This window comes from Pristis pectinata, chromosome 17 (assembly GCF_009764475.1).
Source record: "Pristis pectinata isolate sPriPec2 chromosome 17, sPriPec2.1.pri, whole genome shotgun sequence".
Lineage (NCBI taxonomy): Eukaryota > Metazoa > Chordata > Chondrichthyes > Rhinopristiformes > Pristidae > Pristis > Pristis pectinata.
The window spans coordinates 27,478,466-27,498,664 of record NC_067421.1 but is presented as its reverse complement, the minus strand read 5'-3'; the positions used below and the strand labels follow the sequence as shown (position 1 = coordinate 27,498,664).

The following is a 20,199-nucleotide window of genomic DNA, read 5'->3' as shown; positions in this document are numbered from 1 at the left end:
TCAGCCAATAAAGAAAAACTTTATTAATCAAGTTTAATCACTTAGAAAAATAACAGCAATACAGAACTCTAATGGTGTGTGGGGTTTTGAAATGGATCCAGACAGTCAACTTTATATACTTTGTGCCTAGACTACGTGTGGCAAGCATTATTCACAATCATAATGCACATCACCTTTATTATACAACATTCTGCAAGTGTAACTGTAAATTTCATAGGATTTTAAGCAATATTCAACAAATTGTTGTGAAAGGAGAATTTAAACAGTATGCCTATGAAGCTCAATCTTACAAACCTCAATGTTCCAATAGGCTGTTTACCATAACAAATTTTTTTCAGATGTAATTTTAAATATACAATCTCCGTTACAGCAGCCAGATCTTCAAATAGTGACTTATACCAATGACTGATGTGCACCATTTCTGACCAGAGTGAATCCATAGTTAATTTTGCAACAGTTATCAAGCACCAGAATGTCAAATATTTATTGAAATGACAGGTTACCAGTCCATATCTACCACTGACAAGTTAATATTTGAGATAAGGCAACTAAAAAAAATTGGTATAGCTAGGTTTAAAAGATATAGAACACAATTTGTCAAATGTGTCAGAATATGCCCACATCAATACTCAAGTCAAAGTAAACCTGAATGCTCAATCCCATTACTAGTTTTAACAGGTCAAATGTACAGAATATCTGTTGTCAGCCAGACTGACCACTGAAAAGCAGCAATGTGTGTACAATTAACATGGCTAAAATGTGTTAATCACTGAAAAACCAGTGATTAAATTTGCTCAAGTGACCTAAAGATCTGGGTACTCCACAACTCGAACAGAAAATGTTTTCACATTATCCATTAAGCATCCATAAGCATTTCATTTAGCCGCCAAAGTCCATTAAAATATACAAAATCGGTCATTTTGAGGGGCCAGGGATGTTGAGAAATATCCAGTGTACTTTTGTATTTTCTATAGTAATAACTGCACATGGAATTTGCAAAGAGACTCGTGCAACAAATTTTTTTTAAACAGCTGTTGAACTTTTTAATGAAGCTGCAGAAGCTCATTTCAGTGTCATTCAAACTTTGCAACTTGTGTATTTACTCTCAACACTGGAATGCTATTTCAAGCTACTTTCAGCAGAACTTCAGGAAGCCACACTAAACAGAGCGACTCAGCTTTTTATTGCAGTATCACCATAGTATAAACAGAACAAAAGCTATGCACTGTACATTTTTGTTTTGCATGCTCTTCAGGATCTCGTTCACATCATTACATTCACCTTGACAAAAGTAAAAATTAAGCGAAAAGTCACCCTAACATGAAATTTACTTCCTGACTCGGCTATATCCACTGAAAAACTAATACAATACCGAAATATTGCCGTAATGTTGTTGCAAACAACATTATAAATACGGAATTACAAATTTAAAACATTTTTAAAAAATATTTGTTGTAGTAAACAGAAAACCAGATGGGTCATCTACTTCAATATGGTCTCTCCCGACGGTCCTGACGACGATCACCCCTAAGAAGAAGAAAGTACATTAGCAATTCACAAAAAAACAAAAGGCACAAAAAGATGGAGCTACAGGTGCTTATAGAAGGCCTTCCAGCAGAGGGCAGTTTTAAAAGTAAACTCTGGTTCCATGTCAAACTAATTGCACAACTATTCACTAATATTCAGGCAGCAATTTTAAACACCAGTTAACTTACTTCCTATCCATTTTTCCTGGTCCACCACGTCCACCTCTGAAACCCATTAGTTCTCCCATTGGGGGACCTCCAAGCATTCCTCTTCCACCTCTAAAGCCACCTCGATCACCACCACGTCCTCCTCGGAAGCCACCACGGTCCCCACCTCTGCCTCCTCTGAAACCCCCACGATCCATACCACGGCCACCACGTATCATGGGGCCACCTCTACCACGATCACCTATGAATTCAAATCAGACCAAGGTATTCAAAGTTAACCTGTTCAATTCTTAAGGGGTGGAAGACAATAATCCTTTCAATGTTTATAAAATGGATAAAATTGCTAATATTCATGTTTCATGATTTTTAAATTTAGAAATTCAAAAGCAAATTTAAAACATTGCAGAGTCAACTGTTAGAACAAAAACTGGATCAGAAAATTTCCATTGCTTGCAATATGGATCCAAGAGACAACATTTATAAATGACAATTAACTCACCTGGAGGGAATGGTGGTGGGAGAGGGCCATCTGGCTTTGGAGCCTTACACTGGTTACATTCAGTTCGCCAGGCAAAGTTAGAATTTCCACAAGTTCTATAAATAAAAATATGCATTACACATACCCAATTTTGCTACCAGAATCATTAAAAAAGTGAACAAAATGCTAAAACCAAGCTTGACATACGGGTTAGGACATCGCCAGTCACCAGCTCTTTGCTGTGTATTTCCCCCAGAAGGTCCACCACGGCCACGTGGACCACCTCGTCCACCAAATCCTCCTCCACCACGGCCCATAGGTCCTGAAATTAAAGTCATGGGAACATGCATACCTCAGGTAGTAGGAAATAGTCACAATCAAAAATGTTATGTTAGTCTCCATAACTAACTCAAAACATTTATGGCTATCACAAAAGTTGTCCAATTATACACTACAGTGAAAAATGATAAAGTAACTTTTGTGTAAATAAGCCAAACTACCTAACAAGTAATTCAAGTGGTTTTACATACTTAAGTACATGTAGCTTTAATTTTGAAATGTTGGTTCACAATTACGGACTGCCGATGTTAGATAATAGTCTTCATGGACTATATTCCAATTAACAACATTACAAGAAAATTTGCTGCAGTTTACACACTAAGCAGCTATTGTTGTGCATCATTAAATGATATTTGAAATGAATCAGCTATCAAAATAGAGCTTTCTGCAATGTTTTCATAAATCCACAATTTTTCTTTTAAGAGAACGCAGATCATGCTTTCCCCAGCCTGAAGATGACATTTCAGCAAGCAATGGCATCTCACAAAACAAGTTCTTTGACTTGGAGGCCTGTCTTTTAGTTTGCTTGAAGGGCAAAATTATGCTGAAAGACTACAGAGGATTAAGTGTCCAATTTTACAGAAGGTGATGTGCATCCCAGCTTGTCAATCATTAGAACCAACACAGAATATTGAACATCAACTAGATCAGAGAGGCAACTTTCAAAACCAGACTGAATGTATCAATTGACAGAGACAAAAGACTTCAGCATTAAGAATCATGTGACAAATGATATTCAAAGAATACTAGAAGTCAAACATGTATAGAAATCAACATGTATATGACTATACATGGCGAAGGAATACAATCCCGACTAGCACTTCTGCCCCCTAATACTGCAAGTCAGTTGCAAAAGAGGAAAGGACCACTGGACCAAAAGGGTTAGCAAAGTAAATGCTCCAAAAATAGCATTACCTGGTCTGTAATGTAGATTCTCACCTCCTCGACCAGGAAGCCCACCACCTCTGCCATCACGGAGGGGAACATTACCTCGCATATTGTTAAAGGACAGTGGTGGTGGTGGCTGCTGGAGCTGGGGTTGGGGCTGAGGTGGCTGCTTCTTTTTGGCCATAGTAACCTTGATTGGGTTTGAGTCAAATTCTTTGCCTGAAATAAAAAGGGAATGGAAATTATTACTGCAGTACAAATTAAGTGGTATTATCTTGCATCATAAAGAGAATGAAAAACCTACCATCAAACCATTCCAGAGCAGCCTTGGCAGCAGGAGGGTCATCGTATGACACAGTGGCTTCACCTTTGGGTTTTCCAGTCTCTTTGTCAATGAATATGTTGATCATAGGCTGTCCAGTTCGTTTGTTGATCTACAAATATAAAAAGGGCAAAGTTATAATAAATCTGGAAAACCCATAAAAGCATTCTGTCAACAGTACACAGCAACACAAACCTTTATAGCACCAGTTTGCTTGAAGAAATCCAAAAGCCTTTCTGGAGTTATATTTTCCCCCAAACCTTGCACATAAATAGTATCATTCTCCACATCTTCCTGCTGGGCTGGAGTCGGAGTTGGGGCTGGTGTTGGGGTTGGGGCCGGAGCTGGAGCGGGAGGTGGTGGTGGTGGTTCAGCTGCTGTAACTGGGAAAAAAAATTGTAGACCTCCATTTAAGAAAAGAAAAACGATTAAGAAAACATTCACTTCCGACTATGGTGCAATTATGACCTTTCAATAAAAGTCTAATTTGATCTTTAATTCTAAGGTGACACTGAATATGCTGTTTGAAATGTGTGTGGAGAACAGAAGGAACGGGAGCAGTAGGTCACTGGTTCCCTAGAATCTGTTTCATGATTCAAGATTACAGCTGATCTTTTACTTCAGCACCTCATGACAAATCTGCCACTCCAGGGGCAAGTCTGGTAGATCTTTGCTGTACTCTTCTTAGCAAGTATATCCTTTTTTAGGCAAGGACACCAAAATTGTACACAAATGTGTAGGTATCATCTGACGATGGTTTTATATAATTGTGGCAGTCATCTTTACTCATACTCAAATCCTCTTTCTAATTTATTAATTTTTACTGACTTACATGCAAGAGAGGAAAACGTAACCTCAATCTTGAAACACAAAGTTACAGCCAGGGAAAACAAGGCTATCAAAATGTAAAAAAAAATTTTAAGTCATTACCTGGTTCAGACTCCGGAGTTTCTTCTACAGCTGTTACTGATGGAGAGAAAAAGCAACAACAACATTACTTTGCAGTCCACTGAACCACTACCTTTAAACATCTAGATCTATAATTCCGGCACCTTTTTTTTTGGTTATTCATTCAACTGAGATGCACTGCAAATGCAAGACCACACCATGTGAAAATCTTCAGTAAAATTTAAAATTACTATTTTACTTTTAAAAATTCCCCCATTTAATTTTCTAATAAATAAACCATTCTGTATTTTATACCACTTTATTTGAGTGGTTATTCACTTTCTATATTCCTCACCGGCATCATGAATTTAAAACCCATTTTAACGTAAACCCCTCACTTAAGTGTTTACTCACTTCGTGTTCTAGTCACCACCAGCATCAGGTAATTTGAAACCCATTTTTATTGAAAAACCCATCAGAAGTGATTATTCACTTTATACATCCATATTCATCACTGTATCAGGTAATCCGAGACCCATTTTAATGCAAGCCCACTTTAATGCCGGCAGTTGACACAAGTGTTGAATTTTGTATACAGGTAAATTTTACTATGCAAAAAAAGATTTCCCCGAATCACAGACTGCAAACACAATGTATTTGACTAACCATTTTAATACTAAAAACTTACCACCAGGCTTACTGAAGCCACCCCGGTCGACACCGCTGCAGGGACAAATATGAAGAAATGAAGTATCCCTTATGCCAGTACCAGTTGAGCCTAAGGCTCAATGATGAAACTCGTGCCTCTTTAAAAGCACTGGCTAAGGCCTCTGAAGTTTCACCAGTTTTCATCTGCGAGTTTGCCTTTCTTCATAGTAGTTCTCCTAAAGCTTTCGTACACCCTCAAAAACCATTTACACCTTCACTGTTTGACTTGCCAGTAACAGGGTCTCAACAACTAAAGTTGGTGCATGCAGTTTTATAACAGAACTGTTAAGCAACCATTACACTAATTTTACATTATTCTTTTAACTTCCAAATAAATTACATATTACTGTAAATAATAAATACCATGTTTACATTACAAGTGTACAATACCATGCTTTTATGTATTACTCCACTTGCATACACCATACACATTTTTTTTGTCCATACATATGTAGAAAACGTGTCTAGTCCCACTTTTCAATATGCTGCCGGCTCAGTCAAAATAGTTTAAAGTATTGAAGTGTAAACAAGGCTCTCACTTTGTAACCTGTAGCATATAAATGCGACAAAGCATGTTAACATAGTTTCCATATTCAAGCATTTAAAAATAAATACTGTATTGGCATTATTAAAACTACATTCTAATACTTACCTGCAAACAAGGGAGTGAAAGCAGTATCGTACTGCTTAGGCTCTGTACAGTTAAATTCTTCCACAGAAGAACAAACATGTATCATGATAAATGGTAAACTCCTCACTTCCTTACTAAGCACTTGCAACTGCAAATCACCATTTCCCAACCCAGCAGGAAATAAAATACCATCCCAACCTTTAAATGAAACAATATTTACACAATCAACCCAGGGAAAATACAAACCAACCCCTCTCCACCCAACCATAAGTTTCTTATTGATTTTTATTTTAGCTATTAAAAAGCCAGCACTGCACTCATCTTTCCTGCCTGAACATTATATCATATTTCTTCCCACAATTAAAATGGCCAAATTGAAATGTAAAAAAGTAAAACATTCAAATCTACACCTAAACTGAAGATTTAGGATAGGGGTGATAGTGAGGAAATGATCCAGTCATCAGGAGAACTGAAAGATTTTATTCCAAAAGTGAAAGTGGTACGATCAATTGCATGCTTTTATGTCAATTCATTGCAAAGTACCCAACATACAGCACCTCCACAATCAACTAATTTACCACATACTAAGTAACTAATGCAGGCCCAGCAGTTTGAACTTCAAAATTCAATGGCAAAAACAGTAGAGCCCAATTGTAGTACCTCATTTTAAACTGACTTTTACTTTGGGATACGAGTGCAGGCTTGGACCTTTTTCACAAGATGGTAAGCAGATGATTGGATCATCAATGACTCCTGTGCACCCCAACAACAGACAAACTCCTTACAATCAAGTTACCATTAAATGGAACATTTTTCCCCCCACCCACTGCATGATTCTAAGAAAATAAATTTAAGGGCTTCAGACCCTCAACCAAGTTGCATTTAGTTCAGTATTTAAAAATGTTGTAGAAACAGGCAACTGTACATTGATTGAACTATCAAGCATTCAACAATTCAAATCATGGATAGAGGATTAAAAGATATAGGTCAGATACGAGATACCAGTAGAGGATGGTTTTGATACAGCTCTGACCAACTATGTGAAAATTTAGTAAAGGTATCTTAGATGTACTCACTTAGAGCAATACACTTGCTCTGAACTCAAAACTATTTGAGTCAACAAATGATACAATAGATGTTTTATGAACTGAGAAAAAAAGTAAACTGTTTCATTCTATTCAAGTCTTTCACAAAATCAACAGCTTATTTTGGGTACAGATCCACAAGTGCTGTGGACTTCACGGAAGTAACCATTTGTTACCTGGCAGGGCAAACTGTTCAACCATAAAATGCTAACACAGCAGAGCCCATTTTGCTCCATAACTAATACCCATATTTTCCCTATATGATTTAGGATGAAATCTCTGGCTAATTCTACACCCCCCTCCCCCCCCACCAGGGTGAGGGCTAATTCAGTTCAACCCACAATTTTGTGGCTGCCTGCAGCTCAACCACACACCATCCATTCATTTACCCGTGAACATTCTTTTAAAAACAGTCCAGTAGGTTATATTTAAATACCATGTTACCAACACTTCAAACTGGCCTGTTTTACATACAGTATAGTCAGTACTGTCATCAACATAGGAAACTAAGCTGTTCCCACATGCCCATCAGATAGATTTCTTCTTTCTTTTTTTAAAAAAAAGGTGTTGCACTTAAACATTGATTAGTTTATTACACCACGCTTCCCTTACTGGGAAGGACATCAAGACACATTCAATTGTGTCTTTATTATAATGAACAGAGATGAGGGATTACAGGCATTTTCAGATCTAAGTCCAGATCTACTTCAAGTTTTTGTACCTTTGTACATAGAAAAACAGGATACCTACCTTCATATGCTTTGAATGCTGTATTGGCAACTTGTGGATTCCCAATAACACAATTTGAAAGTATTTTAGCAGTTACAGATAAAACACAAAAGTGTGGAAGGATGTAGCACAGATTTGAAATATTTATCCAATCCACTCAGGTGCCAAAACTGCATTTAAATGAGAATGCTAAGAGTTGCTAAAATACTTCTTAGATTATAGCATACTAATGACCACCAGGTAGCATTAAGTTGCCAGGGTCAGTGGAATCAGAGTACATGTGCCCATCAATTTGTAAATGTGGAACCTCAATTCTCAGCAAGTGTTCTCAAGAAAAACACTAGGTTTTCTAATGATATAAACAGCATTCACACGTTTTTGTTTCAGCAAGGAAGATCAACGATCTATTGTGGGACAAGATTCCATTGGTGTTAGCAGTTTTCTGATGCAGCATCCAAGTGGTCATTCTTCACATGAAAGTTCAATTGCAATGTCTGAGGGATATTCAAGCAATCTGATTGGTCCCAGGTATTTACAACCCATAGTCCCAGTTGGGCTGCCTAATAAACCAAATCCTGGCCCAACATTTCCTCTGTTTATCCCAAGTAAATTAAGGCCAGCTGTACCTTTGACTGAAATTGGTAATTTACAACGTAACAAAGACGAAAGAGTTTGTACGGCACGACAGCACACAATAGGGTGCAAACACTCAACCCACAAGCAATTTAAAATAGCCCTCACACACACAGGATGACATTTACTTTATAAACAAATTTGGCATTGGTAAATCAGTGCAATTGTTTTCAATACATTTTTAAAAATGCCCATTTGAAATTGCACAATGATAGTGCTCAAATTAAAATATTTTTGAACAAGAGGCCATTTAAAGCGATATTTGTTTAAAAACCCTTACTGGCAAGTTCAAATTGAACAAGATAGTAAAATAACTCCTATTTTCCACTGACCCTGCCTATTACAAGGCATAACCCGATAATGCTTTCAGCTCCCTTGTTGATTAGTAAACAAGTACAATGGAGTCTTTAAACGCAATGACTATAGGGTTTCCATTGCCTACATTTTTAGGTAAATGCACATGAATGATTTAAATTCAAGTAAATTATTGGCTCACATTATTCATAACATTTTTTCAAAAAGTATAAAGATCATAGCTCCCTGGCAAATGGAAACCCCATTAACTTAAAATAGTCAAGTTAACTTCCAGATGTTGAAGTGAAACCTTTATCATATTCTCCTAAATTAAAGTGCAGCAATTATATTTCTGCATTTGGAGGGTGTTAGCAACAGAAACAAAACTGGCCACAAGGAGTCCAACTTTCAAAAATTGCTACATCGATTTTCAAATGAAGTATGGCATATGCATAATGCAAAGCCTACGCCGACATAAAATAAATAAATGCACAGTTATCACTACAAATGAACCCAGGCTCCAAATAATCATAAAATCAATTTATAAGCTGTTCCACTTCACAACCCACAATTTTGCCATTGCAAAATATTTTAATTCAGGAAGTAAATGGAAGGAACTATAATCCCCGTCCCAAAATATTAATAAGATTGATGTAGTGATGTTTGAGAGATACTCCAAATATAAACACTGTAACAAACACATTTACGTTCTCACCTATCTTGAAGCAATACTTAAAGAGAAACCGAAGGACAATTTAACATGACTTCTCAGGATTAAAGGTTTCACCAAAGAAGGCAATGTCATATTATGTGGAGCAAATGCTGTTTTAAGTTAACCTCCCCCAATTTCACACTAAATGTAGACCAACCAAATAAGGTTCAGAGATTTTAACCAAATCCCATTTCAAATTTCACATTTTATTAATTTGGCAAACATAGAAAGCATATTTCAAAGCAAATTAAAATTACACCCATAGTTTTATTTTTTTTTAAATTATATCAGAAAAGGCAAGTAGATTAAGATGTATAAATTATTCCACAGAGGCTGGACATTGCCTTTGGAAAATTAGCAGGGCTGAAAACTGTAATCATTTCACGTTATAATGTTCTGGACAAAGATTTTACATGGGCCATGGATTTAAAAATCAAAATCTATATTCATTTAAATATTAAGTTTAAAAGCAAACTTTACATTTGAACATCTGGCTCCTGATGACTCCAGAGGTATTTGGGAAAGTGGCCAGTTAAACCCAAAAGTTATTTTTGTTACAGTACTTTTAAATTGGCTTTCAGCCCTGTATTGTTAACTGTTACTCTGGGATGATTTCTTGTATCAATCTCTCTAAAAGGAAGAGGTCATCTTACCCCATGCCACCTCGTCCACTCCGACCACCTCTACTGTAACTACTTCCTCTGCTTCCTTGATCATAGCTTCCACGACTTCTGCTCCGGTTTTCAGAGCTACTGGTTGAGGTTCCATAGCTACCCTGGTCTTGTCCATACCCACTCATGTTATTAGTGGATGGTTGCTCCTGCCTATAGGTACCTAGATAAACATTTCATTGGTTAATTTGTTAGCACGATTCTCATTTGAGGACAATAATTAGGAAATTTAGAAATGAGCATCATGTATCAAAAGCTGGTCGTGCACAATATGATCATGGCCAATTAATTCCATTACAAATTAGCCTGAATTTTAGCTGACAAAAGAATTTGAAATAGTTCACAAAGACAAATTTCTTCTGCTATTAACACCTTTGTTGCCTGTTACTGTACAAATGCAAGCTGATGATTTGACCATATTACTAACCCCATTTTACTAAAATACAAAAGTAGAACTTACTGTACTGGCTTTGTTGGCTATAGTCTGTTTGCTGTCCATAGCTAGACTGCTGGCCAAACCCTGTAGGTGGTTGCTGCTGGCTGTATCCTCCAGTTGGGGGGGGTGGTGGTGCATAGCTACTCCCCTGTTGTCCATAACTTGCCTGCTGGCTGTAAGAACTCTGATCATAGGCAGTAGGCTGAGTGGTGCTACTGTAACTATTAAAAAGAATTGATGGCAAGTGGTTTGATAACCAAGGGTCACAAGTTTAAAATCAGCAGCAAAGTTCACAACACACTATGTTTTTAAAGGGTTAAGATATGGAACACCATCTAAAAAACACTAAACATTGCAATATTACCAAAATGAATTTGAAGGGCTTTAGGAAATAGTCATGTGGATCCAAGAGATACTCAAAAGACTATACACTGAAATAGATCTTCCTTTGGGGAATGCAAATTTCTCCCTCTCCTAATGGCTTAGCAATGTACTGCTCAAGTGCAGTCAAAACAGAGTCAGCTGATCAGCTTTAAAGTACTATTATCATCTTTGGGAGAGAAACAATTGTGTTCTGAAGGCACTAATCCATTTCTTGCACATTTTCTACTAAAAATGTGATACTCTCTCCTGTCTTAAACAAACAGGACAGTCAGGAGGAAACACAAATCTGATGTCAACCTTCAAGGCATCTTCCCAACCCCCCTCCCACTATAGACGTGCAAAAATCCAATTCCTTAGATCATAGAACAGTACAGCACAATACAGACCCTTCGGCCCACAATGTTGTGCCGACCTTTTAAAGATCAGTCATGAAACAATTACCTTGTAGGAGGAAAAGATGGGGGAGCACTGGGAGGCTGAAGAGGATAAGTCCCATGAACACTCATTTGAGGGTATCCATAATTTGTCTGGCTGTATCCTACATTGGATTGCGCATACCCAGTACTCGGTTGGCTGTAATCATCTTGCTTAGTCGTATCTTGTGCTCTGAAATTTAAGTCAGCAAATAATAAAGACTACTTTAAAATTAATATTCATTTGTGGTGGACAACAGGGAGTGGTGGAAAGAGACAAGACAGAACAAAAATGGTATACTCTAGAGGAAACAAGACAAAACATGGAAGGTGATGTACAGTACTTTTGTATTTTAATAGAACATTTTAAAAAGCTAACTGAATTTTGCATATTTAACAAAGCTGGAGTTAAATAAATTAGTAGATTATCTAGCCCAGGGCTCCAGCTTGTTAAATCTTCTGAAAATGATTAACCATGATTCCCAATTGTGAGCGAACACATAGGTACCCTTCCTTACCCATTATGAAGCCTCGTGCTCTTAAATTCTAGGGAAACACGCGAATGGAAATTTCTCAACAATATCATTTTCCAAGCCAAGGTTGGATACTGACCACTAAGTATCATCTTAACCAAACTTACTGAAATCAGTCAATGTAAGTTTTGCCAGTAAAAGTCGACCTTGTTCTACTTTCCTTAAAAATACATTAAACATGGCCCAAGTTATCCACGCTATGACTCATTTATAAACAATTCAATACTCATTTATGCCAAATTAATAATCAGAATGTAGTCTTAAGCAATTTCACAAGTTTCACTGAAAACAAGTCATAAAAAACAGATGTACATAATTCACTAGCACAGCAGTTGAATATCTCCAGTTATTTTTTTTTAAAAACCTCCTTTCTCACCCCTTCCACCTACATTATAGGTGATATATATGTATATACCTGGTAGGTGCAACAGTTGTCGCTGTGTGCTGCCCATATGCAGCATAGGTGGGTTGCTGACCATAGGTTGGCTGTTGACCGTATGTAGCTTGAGGAGTACCAGTGCTGTCATACCCAGTTGTACTATAAGCCTGCACAGGTTGGCTGTAAGCCTGAGGTGCAATGGGTGCACTATAACCTACTCAAAAGAAGAAAAATGCACTAAAGCTTCCACTGTGATTTTATATTTAGACATAATTCAACACATCACTATTCGTTCAAGTACACCAGAAAGAACTCCAGACCTGTCAACTAGAGCCATTGACAGGAGAGAAAATATTTATATATTGTCTTTGGGTATAAAATGAACATTAAGTGCTTTGGCAGCATGAAAAAAAAGGGTAAATTAGGAAATGTTTGTTTTATATATGATCTTAAAAATGGAGAGGTTTAGAAAGTGAATGCTGCAATACCAGGCTCATTACTAAACAAAAAATGGCCACCGAACAGCGATGAGATGATACACAAGCTTGCAATCAGGAACCAACCATGGTTTTAATTTTATATTCTAGTATGAAGGGTGGAAGAAAATCCACCAGTTTCTCAAAGCTGTTGACCAAATGCCCTTTGCATCGGAGACTTTAATATGGCTTGTAATTTTTTCCCCACACAAGAGCCTGTGCAATTGATCTGATAGTAATGTTGCTGCCCCAAATATCCTTGCATACATTAGTCAGAGATCCCTTCAAAAATGTAATAGGCCCAAAAAAAGGAGCTCAAATGCATATTAGTATCATGCCTACTTCATTTTCTGATAACGAGCAGGAAATGGGCACGAAAGATTTATTCAGCCAGTCATAACACTTCTTTAAGCCAATTTTGCAATACCGAGACCAAAAGGAACTCCCAATCCCCTTTAAATGAACGACTATTCTTTCTCCAAATCCAACTTATGAATTCAAAAACATCGCCACACATTTCCACCTCAGTGTTATGCTATCAAGCCAATAATTAACATTTTAATGAATATTATATATTTTTTAGGTGGTATTTAGAAACATAACCTTTCATAACATGGCAAAAAAAGAAATTCTGATCACCACTAAACTTTAAATCAGAGTTGCAACTAGAGTTTAATTTGTCTAATGAGCCAAATGAAGTTTTAACAATTATACTTGCTGAAATGGAGAAATACCCAAGTGGCAAATTGTGCCATTGCAAACATGTGTCACTTGAGATGATCATGGACCTGTACAGATATATAAGCAAAGGACTGTGTATAAATTCCACGATTGGCTGAATGCTAGCCAATCTAAAAATTAATTTCAAGGGTAAATCATATTTTTCTCTGTAGCATAAAGGACAAAGTCTATTGACAACAATAAGCATGCATGACAATTAAATTAATTTTACACTGAAGTTCCAGATGTTTGATGTAAATGCAACAAAACATGAATCATGCAACAACGAACAGGCATTCTAACCTGCACTTGTCCCATCTACCCAAGAAAGCACAACAGACAGCAATAAAACAAAAAAACAGGTTCAGAATTAATCATACAATTTAGATGAAAGTAAAAATCCTATAACAGAAGTAAATCCTTACCAGTCTGAGGTTGCCCATATGCAGTAGCATATGCTGTCTGTCCATATGCTGCAGTTGTTTGCGCTTGAGTGTATGTTGTATCAGTAGGCTGAGTATAGGTTCCATAACTCTGCTGTGCATATGCCTATTTGGAAATGTTTAGAAAAAGCATTCAAGTTGTAAAGGAACAATACACAAACAGCTTAATTATTTGAATTTCATAACAAATCGGTATTCTTAAAACATGTACTACAAAATTAGGATACAGTATCATTTTTTTAAAAAAGCCAAATCTTACTTGGGTTGTCTGTCCATATGCTTGGGCAGGCTGAGCTGCATAGGTTCCATACCTGCAAAGATTGACAGTGAATGTCTTCACTTTGTTTAAAAGATACAAATAACCTCAGAACCCTTTGTCAAATTCAGCAAGGAGGGAAAACAAGTTGGTTTGAATTGAAGATGGGAGGGATGGACAGGAAAAAAAATTGAAAAGCTACCAGCTGAAAGCAGTTGAAGTGAGAACAGAGTACACCCCAGCGCTATGAAGCAGTTGAGTTTCTAGAAAACTGTCAGTACCATGATTTTCCAATAATGTGAAGCTGGACAATTTTTTCTATATTTTGTTAACTTAGTTAATTTTTTATCCTCAAAGTCCATAAATAATTTTTATTCTCTATCTCAATTTAGTAGTGATTTGTGAATTCCTTAAGGGCGAATTTCCACCACCAAAACTGTTGTAATGTGGTGGTACACTGTACAGACAAAAGGAACAAAAAGGATGCAAAATGCAGGGCTGCAGGACATGCCTAAAATGTGTTAATGGAGAGAAAAAGTGAGGTGAATGATACAAGTCCTTTCCACATCCCACAGCCCTACAATGCTCACATATTCATGTTCCTTTGTCTATTCTTTCTCTAAATGCTCTCATCTCATGGCCTTGTTCCATTCCCATCCCCACTGAATTGCTTCCATTTACCCATCAAATGGAAGACCTCAACAACTTATTCCCCCAGCAGTACTGGCCTCACCATTTGTCCTGTCCACCCCCACCACCTTCTCTGCAACTTAACATTAACCCATCTACCCTTGAAGCATTAACCTCATTTCACTTTCCACAAATGCTGCCTATTCAAGTAAGTGCTTCCAACATTTTCTGTCTTTAACTTTAGACCTCCAATATTTGCAAGTTTTATTTTCACTAACTTGTCCAAATTGGTGCTTCTGATAAACTGATTAAAATAACCATTACAAGCAGACCTACACAAGTCAATTAATATGTAAACTGTTCTGCCAAAAGATAACTTAACTCAGCTGGACTTAGGAAAGATTGAAAGTGTGCTCCATTAACAAGGCAAGCATTTAATGCCCTCAAAAATCTATTGAACATTCAACATCTAGGGCCTATTCCCAATATCCAGTTCATAGCTAATGCACACCTCAATACCATCTTTAATTTTCTTGCTTAACCACCTCAGCATTTGGTCAGGAAGCTGAGGGGAAATTTTTACTCTATACTTAAGTGGCTGGTCACAATATGAATGGAACTGGCATTGCAAGTAGTTTTGCTATATAGAGCTCAGTCTGCATGTTCTAATGCAAATTCATCCAACCTATGATCTGATCAGTACAGAGGGATGCTGATTCAAAATGTACACTGCATGCAAAAGCTATACAGTTATTCAAACAGCATACCTTTTACATTTAATGTACACAAATGGCTGATCTTATCCACATTTGTTTTAAACAGAGATCAACTGTTTTGGTGGCAAAGTCCTGATGGTACCAAGAAGGTCCTATTAATAGATTAGATAAATAATGTATACAGATATAACCTCTTAATGTGTATTACCATATATGTTGGTTATATCCCCCAGTGTTGCCACGGCCTAGTTAACTACAGTTCATCTAACCTACCCACTAATAAAGGTGTACAAACTAGATGGTGCTCACGAGTTAGCTGGTATTTACTTTACAAACTACTTTGTACCCCCGTTTAGTAACTTGGGGACAAAATACATCAATGATAGGAAGTACAACATCTGCCATGAAGCACATGTAATCAAGGCGTGCAATTCCCTAAAGCTTCGCCACTAATTGTTAAATAGTGCATCCACCCCACTTCTTTATGTGTAGTGCCTTTTATTACTTTCAACATTCACAAACACATTACAACTTGGTTTTCAAACCTCACTCACAAGATAAATTGATTTACAAAGATACAATAGAATAGTTATAAAGTGATTTTTTTTTAAACACAAAGCTATTCAGTCAGTCCTACAAACCATTTCCAGGGGCTCAACTGGGTCTGAAAATGGAACAGTACATTATGAATATCTCAAATGAATTTCAATAAAGTGCAATGGTATGAAATTATAAAACTCCAAGAAGGAATTTAAGAAAACAATTCTGAGTATTTGAAAGAAAACAGACAATGAATTCTGACATTGCAATCTGAAAAATTTCATTGCCACATCCAGACTAGAACTTGAATCTGAAAGATTAAGAGCTTCAGTTTGGTGCCACCGTTACAACGCAATTCCGTATGTATTACTAATTTTTTTTCCCCAGTGAGAACATGCATTTTATTCAATCAGACTTAATACTTTAAATATAAAAGAAATCATTATCCAAGTATTTGAAACAATGAAGTGTCAATTTTCAAATGACAACAATGAATTTCTGATAATAGGTGTAGCATATGGAAATTTTGCAATAGGCCAGATACAACCCCCATATACCAATTGAATAATTAATTTTAAACATACACTGTATGGTTAATTGGTTGTGTAGATACACTTACCCTTGCTGAGCTGCAGCTTGAGTATAGGTACTATAATCTAAAAAGAAAACAGCAAAAATGTATTCTATTTTAAAAAAAATCTATTCAATAACAGACTACAACTGTTTTGGTGCTCTCAGAATCTATATGAAATTTAATTTAAATCTTCAAAATATTAATGGTTAGGATACACCCAAGTTTTCTTATTCAATCCCTGCATAATGCAGCAATAGTAGAATACACAGGTGCCATTCTCTTACCTGGGGATAAAAGAAGCCATGTGCAAAATGAGCAGCACAAATAGGGTCTGATATACAAAAACCAGGGCTTAATTTACAGTTCACTTTTAAATAGGCTGCTAAGAATCTCCAGCAGAATTGAAACAACTATTTGGGAAGAGTATGAGGATCACCAAATACAACTACCATTAAAGATCATAGATTAAAAAAGAAAATGCTAGGAATGCACTGCAGGTCAGGCAGCATTCGTGGAAAGAGAGAGTTTCTGTGTCAACTTTTTCACTCTCACAAATACTGCCTAACCTGCTGACCATTTTCAACATTTCAGAATTCTGCAATTTCTTTGATTTTTACAAGATTGGAACAATCTTGGGCCTTTGTGCCAATAGTAATACTATAGACATAGCTCATGTCAATTCTTTAAACTCTAATTCTGCATTCTCCTAAAATAAAAACACTTCACTTCTGGGGAAAGTGGGTACATTCAAAGCCTGTATCTGGAAGCTTGGTCAGTTTGTTCCCACAATTACTCTAATTATTCTGTAGCTATAGCCAAATTTATCAATGAAAGCATACATGAAATCCAATTAAATTTAATGCCCTATTTATAAAATGTTAAAAACATTTGAAATTGAAGTGTCAATTTTCAACACTTCTACCATCCACAAATGCCTTCTAATAAGGAGCATTTTACAATCATTGAGGTAGCTCAATACAAGAAACCGGTATCATTTTTATCAGTTTTAACATCAAACTCTTGGTGTTCACAATTGTAGGCATTTGAATGTTGCAAGAGAAAAGGTCAGCAAAAATATATCATTGATGTTGCAATGTATGTGTACAGTGTGATAGCTGAAACCCCAAATCAATTGTTTCATAAATAAATGTATTTTTAAATGCTACGTTTGTACTTCTTAGCTCTTCCTCCCACATGGAAGGAAAAGGTTAAGGCATACAAAAGCAAGTATACAACCTTGAATACATCTGCATCTTCTTCTCCCACATTTCTAGTGAATGATATTTTGTATTGTGAGATGCAACTATAGAAATCTTTCCACTTCCTCATTCAGATTTTTAAAAAATCTATTTTTCATCTTGCTGGAAAAAACTGTTTCATCCGGTAAGGTTGTGGGTTCTGATGAAGGGTACAGACCCAAAACTTTGAACGTTTCTCTTTCCAAAGATAGTGTCTGATGGTGAGCCTTTCCAAATTTTGTGATTTTGTTTGTGTTATAGACTTCATTTACTACAATAGACTTGAGAAAGCAAAGAAAATCAGTTGGACTTGTCGTCTATATGGGACATTCTTAAAATGTTGGCATTTTGGACGAGGAATAGTGAAGTTACCTCCTTCCTATCAATCTATCATACTCAGTAATGCCAATCAAGTAGTAGCTCCTGTTTGGTGTCACCTTGCACACCATTTAAATTAACAAAAATAGTTCCAAGTGCCAATACAGAAATCTCAATAGGCAGCCATTGCTATTAACTCCATAACCAGGAGAGGTGTTATGAAAAGTAGATGCATAATCTACTATAAAATTGAGGCATTTGCCAAGAGGTCAAAATGTAATAGGGCAAATAATTCCAGCAACATAACAGTAACCACCTCCTACCTCTAGGATGCCACTTATTACAAGCGTGGTATAAAACAGTTTCAACTGAATGTGTATTCCCACAATAAAAACTCTTGTTTTACACTCCTGTCTCAGAACTAGCATTCAAGACAATACAATATTACATTGACCAATATTAACCAACCATAGGCAGCAGCACTTTGATCAGGTAATTGGCAGAGATCAAAAATGGTAAAGCTTGACAATGGTGGAGAAATTGCATAAAGGGAAAACCTTTTAAGCTTTCAGAATCAATAGAATAATGTGCGGATGATTTTGTTAAGGAAATGCAACTACACTTAAAAAACTCCAAAGGCAGACACAATACAATTATAAAATTTATTAACTTAGATGCTGCAAGTTACCCAGTGATAAATTTTCACCAGAGGTCAGTGACTTCAACGCAAGAACGAAAAACACCCTCGGTGTGTCCCCTTAACGATTACAAACATGATTCTCAGTAATATTTATATCATTACTACTTTCAGACATAGGTTAACCGTTTAATGTACTACCCCAAAAACAAAAAAAAACTTTAATACAACACAAAATTATCGTTTCAGTGATCTAGCTGTTTTTCCAATCTTTTGTTATATCCCCACCCTTCTACGAAGAAAAATTAACGAATTTCGGATAATGTATGACTCCATTTTGGCAGATCGCCAAAACTTAATTTTCTTTAAAATAAAGGCAGAAATAAAAAACAGAACTCTACAGGATATTTTCAAGATATCACTTTAAAAAGTTGAAAATCCTCAAAGCCAACATTTAAAATGGGACTATGCAGACATCGTTTTCGACCTTAAAAATATTCACAGGGAAACTAATTCGACCGGTGGCATTAAACTGATTTATTTTTCATTATTGAAAACCCGGTGGCTAACTGATCTTGTTCCCTTCCCCCACCCGGACTAGGCCTCAAAGTCGACAGCATTGAGAGGCAGCGGGCCGAAGAAAAAAAAAGCACTTCCCCCTCGTCGGGAAACTCGGCCTCGGCGGGGCCCAAGGGCAAGGAGCCGGCCCGCCGGGGATGTGAGATGGCGGCTCGGGGGTTGGGGGGCGTTAAAGAGCAGCCGGGCCCGAAGGCTTTGTGGCGCAGTTGCATCGACGGGCGGGCCAGTGCAGGAAGAGCTGGTGGTTGTGCCTGACGACGGCGGGGTGGGGGTGGGGGTGGGGGTTGGGGGGAGGGGTGCGGGGCTCCAACGGCCGCCCGCCCGTTCCTCCTCCTCCTGCAACACGCGATGGGGCCTGAACCGAGCCACAGCCCCCCCTCCGACATACAATAAAAAAATCTCCCCACCAATCCAAGTCAAAGCTCGGCTAAAGCTAGTGGGCAAGCTCCGGCGCCGTCCGAGGGCCGGTCTGCCGCCCTCCGGGACGGCGGATGGAGGCCGCGCGTTTGAATCCGATCCCAACAGTTGGAGACTCGCTCTTACCCGTCGACGCCATCTTCTCCGACCTCTGACTGCCGCAACGCGCCTGCGCGGACCCTCGGCGGACTCGACCACGGAATTTGGCGCCTTGCGCAACCGCCCCGGAGCCGCCCGACGGTAACAGCCGCACGCAACAAAAAACCAACCCGTCACCTCGATCCCCCCCAGCCCCCTCCTCGCGGGGAAAACAAAGTACTTTAGAATTTAAAAGAAATAATAAGAACAATCGTTGAAAAACCCCCGCCTGGCGATTCGCGGCCGAGGATTTTATGATAATGTTCACGTTGGGCTCCACGTCGCTATTTAAGGAGCGGG

At 37.6% G+C, this 20,199-nt stretch overlaps 1 protein-coding gene across 3 annotated transcripts; it reads right to left on the bottom strand.

The window, feature by feature from the left end:
• Positions 1-20,156, bottom strand: LOC127579632 (RNA-binding protein EWS-like). Of its 3 annotated transcripts, XM_052032522.1 has the most exons (18): positions 19,888-20,123; positions 16,618-16,654; positions 14,116-14,167; positions 13,839-13,962; positions 13,717-13,731; positions 12,254-12,431; positions 11,334-11,498; positions 10,533-10,729; positions 10,055-10,235; positions 5,298-5,332; positions 4,652-4,687; positions 3,917-4,104; positions 3,704-3,833; positions 3,427-3,618; positions 2,380-2,494; positions 2,194-2,288; positions 1,716-1,935; positions 1-1,527 (listed from the first exon to the last, which is right to left on the bottom strand). In XM_052032522.1, the coding sequence occupies exons 1-18, from the start codon at positions 19,898-19,900 to the stop codon at positions 1,488-1,490; spliced, it is 2,013 nt and encodes a 670-aa protein (XP_051888482.1). In that variant the 5' UTR covers positions 19,901-20,123; the 3' UTR covers positions 1-1,487. The 3 variants fall into 3 exon arrangements, with proteins under 3 accessions (XP_051888482.1, XP_051888484.1, XP_051888483.1); XM_052032524.1 differs by lacking the exon at positions 13,717-13,731 and having other exon boundaries at positions 19,888-20,156; XM_052032523.1 differs by lacking the exon at positions 13,717-13,731 and having other exon boundaries at positions 12,254-12,434.
• Positions 20,157-20,199: the final 43 nt, after the last annotated feature.